Source organism: Elephantulus edwardii, unplaced genomic scaffold (assembly GCF_000299155.1).
Source record: "Elephantulus edwardii isolate Elephantulus edwardi_28Jun2011 unplaced genomic scaffold, EleEdw1.0 scaffold00031, whole genome shotgun sequence".
Taxonomy (NCBI): domain Eukaryota; kingdom Metazoa; phylum Chordata; class Mammalia; order Macroscelidea; family Macroscelididae; genus Elephantulus; species Elephantulus edwardii.
In genome coordinates, this window is record NW_006399781.1 from 11,033,377 (window position 1) to 11,044,326 (window position 10,950).

The following is a 10,950-nucleotide window of genomic DNA, read 5'->3' on the forward strand; positions in this document are numbered from 1 at the left end:
ACCAATGTTACAAAACAAAATCTCTAGAAATGATCGAGTAAAAAGCAATATGATTTGTGTAGACTTCCACTCAAATAAAAGAAAAAGTTTTTAAAAACTCCCCCAATTCTGTGGAACACAGTTCTGCACTGCACGTGTATGATTATCATGTATTTACATCAAGTTGCCTCCAGGGACACCAGTCCATAAATCCTGGAAAAAGACACACTGAAAGAAGAGGTCCGTCATATAACGCTGTCCAGGGAGCCCAACTCACCCAAACCCTGGTTATGCTCTGATTTTGTACAGTCCAAAACCAAAGCAAAACAAAGCCCTTTAAAAGGTGTTTGTCAAATATTGTTTAAAACCATTATTGTAGAATGAGTATCCAAGGGGGGGGGTGGAAACAGAGGGATGAGGATGTGCAGGGGGTGAGAAATTAATCATGTGACTGTATATTGATGGGTGGGGGGAGGTGAGGGAAATTGGAAGAATCTGGCCTGAAAAACAATTCATTAGAATTTTATAAATATACTATATATAAAGGTGATTGTCAGATTGGATTGTTCTCTATATAAGGAAACCTGAGAAGGTGAAAGGACTTGCCCGAGGGCATCCAACTTGTGAGTGGCAGAGTCTGAACTGCAATCTAGGTTTGACTCCCAGATCAGCTACTTCCCACTAAAATAAGGTTAAGATACTTTCCCATCTGCAGCTCACATTACATGAGATCATGGCCCTTTCAAGAAGCAAGTTCAGGGCTGGCATCTCTGCAGGCTCAGAAGTTGTGTGCCCTGCTTGGTCTCCTGAGCCCATATGGGCCTATGATTGGCCCACATTCTCATTGAAAGGAAGTGGCTTCATTTTTAGCTCTGAAAACACATTCTTTGGGTGGAAAGGCATAATTTGGAAAAGAGCATTTCTGTACATGACAGTGAAGAGTGTTCAGCAGACACTTTACTCTGGGCCATTCCCTGTTACTTAAAGAAAGGGAAGATATATGCTCGGACAGTTAAGAGGAAGATGAAATTGTTCTTGGGTGTTAAACAGAACATGAATGACCTCAGCAAGAGTTTTCCCAAACCCTGAGGCAGAGGAGGAAGAGAAGGAAGACTCTGCTGATTCTCTTTTTTGTTCTGACTGGACTGGAGGCTGAAGTGGGGGCTGAGGCAGAAGCACTAGGGTGGGAAAGTTTGCAGAACTTTCTACAGCCTTCAGTGCTTCCCCCACCCTCTTCTTGCACCCAAATCTCCTCCACAACTTCCCTGCCAAGGGAGGAAGGAGGAACACATTAGTCAGCTCAATAATTTATATGAATTGAAAAGTTTACTCTATGAAATGAAGGCCGCTTGTGAGGGCAGCAGAGAAAGAAAAATGTCTAAGTGCTGTTAGTAGCCATAGAGTCCATTCCACATGGAGACTCCTTGTACGCAGAGGAGAATCTCTCCACAGGGGTTTTTAAATCATCAGACCTGTCTTGTCAGGTGCCTCTGGATGAGTATGAATTGGTGTTATGTGCTGTTGAGTCTACTATGACTCATAGCAACCCTATGAACAATGGCTCTGAAGCCTGCCCTGAGCCAACCTCACCATCTCTGACACATCTGCCCCCAATTTTCACAGTCACTGTGTCAGTCCCTCTCACCCGAGGTCTTCCTCTCCTGCAATGACCTTCTACCTTTCTCAGCATGGGGTCCTTATCCAAGAACTGGTCCCTCCTGGCAACATGCTCAAAATATGTAAGATGGGAGTTTCAAAATCCTTGCCTCCAAAGAGCATCCTGGTTTCACTCTCTCTAGGACAGACGTGCTTGTTCTTTTGGCAGTCCATGGTATCTCTGACACTCTTTTCCAGCATCATCAAAAGCATCTATTCTTCTTCACTATCTAAGTCACAGTCCGGCTTTCTGATGCATAGCAAGCAATTGAGAAGACCAGGCACACCTTAGCACTCTGGAGAGGTTCCTGACAACAGACTTTCCCAAAACAACTCATCTTTTGATTTCCTGACTGCTAGCGCCAAGAGTGTTGATTATGGATCAGAGCAAGATGGAATTGTTAACAACCTCAATCTTTTCTCCATCTATCATGGTGCTGCCAATTGTCCTGGTAGTGTGAATCTTTGTTGTCTTGATGTTGAGCTTCAATCCATATTGAGAACTGTAGTCCTAGACCTTCTGCAGCAAATGATTCAGGTCCTCCTCAGTCTTAGCAAGCATGGTTGTGTCGTGTGCATAACACATGTTGTCAATGAGTCTTCCTCCAATCTTGATGCCACATTCTTCTTCATAAAGTTTGACTAGCCATCCTTTTGACTAATAGTCAAGCACTTAAGTATTTGCACCACTTAGGAATTCTTTTTAAAAGAAAAAAAATCCCGAGTCATCCTTTAAAGGATGGAAGATATGGAGAAGACGATTCTTCTTCTTTTGTTTTTTTAAATTCCCTTTCTTTCTTTTCCTTGTTGTGTACCATCAAATCAGATCTGACAGGCACAGGAGGAGATTGCCTTTTCCAGCAGAGCATCTGGTGGCTTTGAACCATGGCCTTCGGGACTGCAGTGTAGCTTCTTGCCACAGGCCACCAGAGCTCCCCTGAGATGACACTTCTTGATGACTTTGTCCTGGAATATAGTGATCACATTGTCTAACAGGTGGATCTGAAACAAGCAAGTAGTTCTTGCCTTTGATGGTCAGCAAAGTTCTGTCTCCTTCCACTGGTGGGATGGTGTCAACCTTTGTGCTAACAGGTGGAGACACTGAAGACCGCAGGCACGGACTTAGAGAAGTCTGGACAGGACTATGGGTACCTGTCTTTGACAGGGGTTCTCAGGCTTGGCAGACCATCAGAATCATCTGGGGAGCTCATTAAAAATTTAGATTCCCAGGAACCAGAAGTTGATGAGGTAGATCTGGACTGGGGCCCAGGAATCTGCATTTTCAACAGGCAGGCTCAGTTTAGAATCAATGGCCTGGTCTGGCCAATCTACGCAGCTATCAAAACCTTGGAAGAATTGACATAAGAACAATACGGCTACTGCTATTACCTAATAGGAACAGGATATGTGTAACTGTCCAGAAGGGGAAAGGGAATGGGAAACCAAGGGTGGAGGGGAGGAGAGAAAATAATAATTCTATAAAACACAGCGTACATATGTGAACGTAGAAAACACAAGGTACGTGAGTGGGAAAAAGGCATTGATCAAAATGAATTGTATAAAACACAATTGATCAAAATGAACTGTATAAAACACAATGTATACAAATGACTGCCTAAAACACAATGTACATGAATGAAGTGCAATGTGTTTCATTCATATGAATGACTTTATGAAAACCAGTAAAAAAATTTAAATTAAAACCAAAACAGAACACAAAAATGTACACATCAGACATTGGCTTGCCCTCAAAGAAAACTGAGGTGCCAAGTGGCTTGGAGGCAGAATTTGGACTAGAACTCAGATCTCTTGCCTCCTGGTGTGACTCTTTTGTGGACGCCTCCACACGAAGCTTCTGTCCTATAGTGCATTAGTTCTCTTTAAGACCCCTGAGAAGCAGGAGGACCCATTTATCTAACCCACAGAGCAATCAGAGCTGCCAGGAGCTTTGGCTGAGTCCTCATTTGGTTCACTGGTAGAGATGCCTCGCAAGTGGCTGAGGTGAAGACACTTTTGAGGGCACTGTCAGAAAGCTATGCTTTGTGTCCTACGGGTTAAAAGAGCACGGTCTCACGGATGCCCATAAGACACATCACCAAATTGTTGTGAGCAGGAGAAACAGTCCATTCACTGAAGTGCCTGCCGTGTTAGAGAAGGCAGAGCAGTGCTGGCAGAGTGTGAGAAGAGCAGCAGTAGATGAGGCTGTAGAGGTAGTTTGAGGCCAGGCCATACAGGGCTCTTTGGCTTTTACTCTGAGCTTCTGTAGGACTGTGAGCAGAGAAGTGACATAATCTGACATGTTTTCATGGAAAGAGTCTGGATGTCAGCAGCCTAGTGGGTAAGGAATTGTGCTCCCAATCCAAAGGCAGTAGGTTCAAATCCACCTGCTGCTCCTGTGTGATGGCTAGCCTCTGAAAACCCACTGGAGGGTCAGATATCAGTTAGTTTTGACTCAAGGGCAATGAGTTATTTTGGGGATGATTCACACTGTCCCAGGGGACAGATGATGGTGGCTCAGAGCAAGGTGGTCAGAATGCAGTTGAGAAGTCACTGGACCATGAATGATGATGATGATGACTTTAAAAAATATTTTACAGTAGAACCAGCATATTTTCCGATGGGTTGGATGTCATGGGTGAGCCTCAAGAGTAGAGCCAAGGATGGTGCCCAGAGATTTGGTTTGAGCAACTGGAAGATTGGAGTTGGCATCCACTAAGCTGGAAGAGGCTGTGGGTGGAGGAGAACATGTGGGGCCTCTACGAGGAAAGTGCTTCAGGAGGTCAGCTATGACATGGTGAGGTTGAGATGTTAAATGAATGAGGGAAATGCTACCTGGGCTATTGAACACATGGGCCTGGAGAACAGGAGAAGCTGGAGGTACATTTTCAGGCATCTTTGGCACCACGAAGTATCTAAGTAAAGTATTAAGCTGAATTGAGACTGATGTGATTAAGTTTCTGAGCAGACAGAGGAATCTGTTCCTAGGTAAAAAAGAAGAGTCAAGGATCTTGGGGACCCTCCGGTGTCAAGAGGTCAGAAAGAAATGAAATTGACTGAAGAGCCTGAGAAGTTGTGACCAGCAGGGAATGAGGAAAACAAGCTAAGTGTGGAATCCGGAAATCAAGTGAACAATGTATTTTTAGGAAGAGGGAGAGATTAACTGGGCTGAATGGCATTGAAAGGTGCAGAGAGATGACTGTTGGATCTGGTCACTTGGAGGACACTTGTAATCATGACAGGAGAAGCATTTACCCAGTTTGACTACTGACTGTCATTTCTTGTTGTTAATGTACCATTGGGTCTGAATTGACCATAGCTGACCCTCCAGCAGGCTTTCACACAAGAGATTGCTCATTTTTATCCCATGCTGCAGCTGGTGGATTGGTACCATGCACATTTGCACTGGCAGTGCAATTCCTACTGGAGAAGAGTGTTGAATATAACATGGACTTCTAGGAGAACAAACAGGTCTGTTCGGGAGAGGGTGAAGCCAGGATGCTCCTTGGAGGCAAGGATTCTGAAGTTTTGTCTGACATACTTTGGGCATCTTGCAAGGACGAACCAGTCTTTGGAGAATGAGAACATGCTTGGATGGGTGGAGGGACAGCGCAAGAGACGAAGACTCGGGATGAGACGGATTGACTCAGTGACTAGGATAACAGTGGTAGGTGTGTCACAGACAACGAAATTGGCTCAGGATAGAGCAGGGTTCAGGGCTGTTGTACATAGGGTTGCTGTGAGTTGGAGTTGACCAGACAGCATATACCACATACCACCACCACCACCACCACCACCACCACCACCACCACCACCACCACCACCATCAGAGATCCCCAACTGTCATTTGTTGCTATAATGACCTATAAACAATAGCTCTGAACCATACCCTATCCTGAACCAATCTGTCTCTGACACATCTACCCCTTATTACCCCAGTCACTGTGTCAATCCAGCTCATCCAGGATCCCTTTCTCCTGCACTGAACCTCCACCCTTCCAAGCATGATGTCCTTCTCCAAGGACTGGTCTCTCCTGGTAACATGCTAATCTAAGGCTCCCTTATTGTTGATTTTGTCTTCTCAGTTAGCTTATAAACTTTGCGTCACCAGCAATAAGAGTCAGCATGTTCCCCAGAGCATAGGTTCTCTTTGGCTGGTATGTCTTAGGGACCTCCTGTTGATCTTTACACACTTTGCTGGCAGACTCACCCGAACACTCCTTTCCACTCACCACCAGTAATCACCCTTAGTGCCCGACTTACCTTGGACACAGAATTTCAGTTCCTTGGGGTCCGTGACAACCTTCCTGCTCTCTCGGATCACAGCCCGGTTCTTCTTGGTTTCTCCCCAGAGGTTGGTACCTCCGTACATGCTAGGAATGTTGAGAATGGCGACGCCTTCAAGAAACACATTGCTCAGGTCCACTTCAACCCCATCACACTGGGGACAGAGAGAAAAAGGCCACCTGTTAGTGCCCTCAGTCTATCCCAAGTCAAGGTGCTATAGGTGTGCTGGAGGGCTGATGAAAGACCCTCTGATCACAGCTCTGCCTCCATCAGCAGCCGAAGCTTGGGCAAAGTTGCTCATGTCTGATGTTTGGACTGCTGTAGTCCTGGTCAACTCTAGGGACAGTCATCCCTAGCTATACAGACTACAACAGGCACAAGAGTCTTTCAGGGCAACTGCAACATTATTTTCCAACGCAAACTTACTGTTGTCCATTCTGCCCCTTCAGAACCATTCTGAAGGTTTAGTGAGACACTGAACCCAGAATCTAACCTTAACGAAATTCTCACAAATAACAGGAAAAACTTCATCGCCTCCCTCCTTGCTGTGAGAAGGGTAAGAATTTTGGAACATGGAAAGCTTTCCAAATATTCCTGTCTCTCCTATCTGTATGGTAAGTGCACTTTTGGCATATGTGCTGGCTGATGTAGTAGTTTCATTATCCAACCTCTACCATGCACACCCCCCTTGAGGTACAAAAGGCTGAAAGGCTTGAATTTGCCAGCCTTTTGTGTCTATACGGTCAGCCCACTTTTGCACGATGCTCAACCATATAGTATGAAATATATTAGCTCTGATCCTCATTCCTTGGGATCATAGGCAGTCCACTTAATTTTACAAAAGTAAAAATAAACTCAGAGGGATGGGCTAAATTATCAACACCACCTGGGAACAGGGCTTTCTCTGGCGGCATAGTCTGTAGGGTTTCGCACTGTTGACCAGAAGGCCTTGACTTTCTGGTAGTTCACCTGTTTGGTGGTTCAAATCCATCTGCATTCTTGGGAGAAAGATGAGCAATCTCCTCCGGAGTGATTTACAGCTTCAGAAACTGAATGGAGGGTCGGTTATGAGTTGGTTCTGGTTAGCAAGGCAATAAGAGTTTTGTTATGTTAATGAGATCATTGCCAATTGTTGTTGTTATTATGTGGTGTCCAGTCAACTACAACTCATAGTGATCTAATGCACAATAGCTCTGAACTCTGCCCTGTCCTGAGCCAGTCTCACTGTCGCCAACATACCTACTCCCGCTACCCCAGTTACTGTGTCAATCCATCTCATCCAGGGTCTTCCTTTCCTGTGCTGTCCGTCCACTCTTCCAAGCATGGTGTCCTTTTCCAGGGACTGGTCCCTCCTGGCAACATGCCCAAAGTATGTGACACAGAGCTTCAATATCCATGCCTCCAAGGATCAAGTTTGTCTCAGCCTCTCTAAGACATATGTATTAGTGTCAGTCCATGGTATGTTCAATACTTTTCTCCAACACCACAACTCAAAGGCATCAATTCTTCTTCTCATCTTTGGTCATTGTCCAGCTCTCTGATGCGCAGCAAGGAACTGGAAAGATTAACTGCCTGTATCAAGTGCATCCAAGTCTCTTAACTGACATTGTTGCTCTTCATTACTCTGGAGAGGTCCCTGACAGCAGATTTTCCTCATGTAACAGTGGAATGGTGCAAGCTGAAATTGTTAATAATTTCAGTCTCTTCTCCATCTATCTCTGTTCAAGGCATATTTTCACATTTTAAACCAATCCATTTTGGTTATTTGAAAGGTAGTTTTTATTTTTTGTGGTTTTTTTTTCTTTATTACAGTGGATGACAGCAGCCCAGAGTAAGAAACACATCATTGCAAAGAAGACTGGTGGTGGTGGTAAGTACATAATTATACAACAATGAATATGTTTTTTTTTAAGTGAACTGGGGAGGGTGAAGGGAGGGTGAGGAAGTAAAATGTGCAAGAATGAATGAATGAAAATCTAACTTCTATTTAAACATTCATGAAAATCACAATTGAAATTATTTTTTAAAAAAAAAACCCAAATGCAATCCCACTCTTTTTGAGTTGGTTCCAAGTCACAGTGACACTCTGTGTCAGGTTTCTGAGGCTAAACATTTTAACAGGAGGAGACTGCCCATCTTTCTCCTGCCGAGTCACTGGTGGATTCAAACCGCTGGAGGTAGGAAGCCTTTGTAATCAGCATAACTTACTAGAGATTATGCCCCTAGGGCTCCCTTTACATCATTCAGAGACACTCAAACCCAGACCCAGGGTCTTATGTTTCTGTCCATTGATTTCATCTGGCTTTCGGGTCAGGATGTCTCCAACCCTCTCAAATAAGTCTTACTTCTGTAACACTTGATCATAGGAAGACCCTCAAGGAGATAGACTGACACGGTGTTTGCGACAGTGCACTTTAGCACAAGAGAGATTGTGAGCGTGGTGCAGTCAGGGGGCTGTGCTTCATTCTGTCACGCTCAGGGTCGCTGTGAGCTGGAGCTGATTTAAAGGAACCTAACAACCTTCCCTGTATGAAAGCTCTTTGTTCCCCAGACTTTCTGAAATGAGCCTTCCTCACTTCAGTGCCCAGCATCTCACCGCATGATTATCACCTCCTAGACTTCATGGTGAAATTTCGTCTCATGTACTTTGGCCATGTGTTAGGAGAGGGCCAGTCTTTGAAGAAGAGCATCATGCTTGGAAAGGTGGAGGGTCAGTGCAAGAGAGGAAGACCCTCAACAAGACGGATTGACTCAGTGACTATAACAACGGGCCCAGGAAATCAGGGATGGTGAGGGTGGCGCAGGATGGGACAGGGTTCATACGGCTGCGATGGACTTGACGGTACATAACAATAAGATGCTAGGGTTTATTGCCCTGAGGTTGTAGTAATTTCCTTATCCCTTCCATGGGAGAGGTGGTAATAGTAATACTACGGCCCCTGCTTGGTGAGGGCTTCCTTGTTAGGGACACTGGTGGTCGGTCCTTCATGTGCATTCTCTCTTGGGATCCTCATATGACTGCAACGACTGAGGCACCAACGCGTGAACTGACACGCCCTCCCAGGGGTTAGGCATGTGTGCGGGGTTACGTAACTCTTGTATTCGGCAAGGTGGGAGAGCTGGACTGCAAACTCAGGCAGTCAGGTGCCAGCTCCTGCTCTGAAGATGAAAGCCTCTTTGAGGCAAGTGGAAATTCTTGCTGATACTAGACTTACAGAAAAAGTAAACTTCCAGTAGCTATTTGAATAATTGAAGCCTCTCACCAATACTCTGTCTTGCAGAATGCTTAGAACAGTGCCTGGCACATCAGTGGTGGACATTAGTATGTGTCTTGCCTTTATGCCAGTTTTGTAATAAAAACAATATATACCACCAGCACAGTCTTTGACATGCAGTGTTTGATAATGTCACCTTTCTTCCCTAGTACAGTTTTAAATTTAAACTAAATCCCTCTAATCTCTAGCTATAATCTTCATTTGTTGTTATGTGTTGTTGCTATGTGAACTATGAGTCAAACCTCTGAGCAATAGTCCTGCCTCCTGCCCTATCCTGAGCCAACCTCACCATTTCTGACACACCTACCCCCACTGTCACAGTCACTGTGTCAATTCATTTCATCCAGGGTCTTCCTCTTCTGTACTGACCCTCTACCCTTCCAAGCATGAGGTCCTTTTCCAAGGACTAGTCCATCCTAACAACATGCCCTAAGTATGTGAGATAGAGTTTCAAAAATCCTTGCCTTCAAGGAGCAAGTTTGTTTCATCCTCTCTGGGAGAAATTTGCTTGTTCTGTTGGTGGTCCATGGGATGTTCAAGACTCTTCTCCAGCATCACAACTCAAAGGCATCAATTTATTCCATCATCCTTAGTCATGGTCTAGCTCTCTGATGCACAGCAAGAAATTGAGACAATCATGGTCTGGATCAGGCATACCTTAGTCTTTAGACTGACATCGTTGCTCTTTAGCACTTAGAAAAGGTCACAGACAGCAGGCTTTCTTAAAGCAACTTGTCTTTTGATTTCCTGACTGCTGTTGCCAAGAATGTTGACTGTGGACCCGAGCAACATGAAATTGTTAATGACCTCCATCTCTTCTCTATCTATCATGATGCTGCCAATTGGCCCAGTGGTGAGAATCTCTGTTGTCTTGATGTTGAGATACAAGCCATACTGGAGACTTCTGTCCTTGACCTTTTGCTGAAGGTCAGAATCTTTAGTGGCATTCTGCAATTGACTTCCTTGTGATTACAGCTCCCCTGCCTTCTTTGCCCTTGTGCCTCAATGATTCCTCCACCACTTGAGACCTTACTCGAAGCATTCTGATGCCCTCTTCACTGGACCCATGTATCAGTAAGTCTTGCCAGCCTGTATGCCTGCTTGCTTGCCCACTCTCCAGAATTCTCAACCCCAAACCATCCATCACTAATCTCTTTCACAACCCCAGGCCTGCTTAGGCCTTAGGGAAGGCTTGGAGCTGCCTCACTGGGGATAGAAAAGTGGAGGCCAGAATGAAACATTTGCCTAAGTAGAGCAAAGACACAGGCTCCCAGGAGAGTTACTAGACTAAATCCTCCAATCCTTCCATGACATCACAGGCCATCTGCCCCTCCCCCGGCCCTCCAGAGGAGAGTGTAAGCAGGACAGCACTTCATCTGCCATCCCTAACCTGGGACTACAGAGCCCTGGTGGCCTAGTGTAGGAAGCTGTGCTGCAATCCCAAAGGCTCACAGTTCAAATCCACCAGCTGCTTCATAGGACTGGCAATCTCCTCCCATGTGATTTACTGCCTCTGAACACCCATTGGAGGGTCAGCTATGAATTGGTTTCCATTCTATAGCACAGAAAAATGAACAAACAACAACCATGTAGGACTGTATCCCTGTGGCATCTTGGCTGTTTGTCAACTGAAAGGTTGTCAGAATATTTAAATTGGAGAGAGAGAGGAAGGCAGGGAGGAAGGAAGGAGGGGGGGAGAGGGAGACAGAGAGGGGAAGGGGAGGTGAAGGGAGGGGGAGAGAGAAAGAAAGAAAGA

The 10,950-nt window shown here is 45.2% G+C and overlaps 1 protein-coding gene across 3 annotated transcripts in view; it reads right to left on the minus strand.

Annotated features, from left to right (window-relative positions):
- The window catches only part of DGKG (diacylglycerol kinase, gamma 90kDa), a 281,772-nt gene that overhangs the window by 48,745 nt on the left and 222,077 nt on the right, over nt 1-10,950 (minus strand). For all 3 annotated transcript variants that reach the window (XM_006884101.1, XM_006884102.1, XM_006884100.1), the window contains one exon: nt 5,896-6,073. In XM_006884101.1, the coding sequence (XP_006884163.1) occupies nt 5,896-6,073 (178 nt within the window). The remainder of the gene's footprint in view (nt 1-5,895; nt 6,074-10,950) is intronic.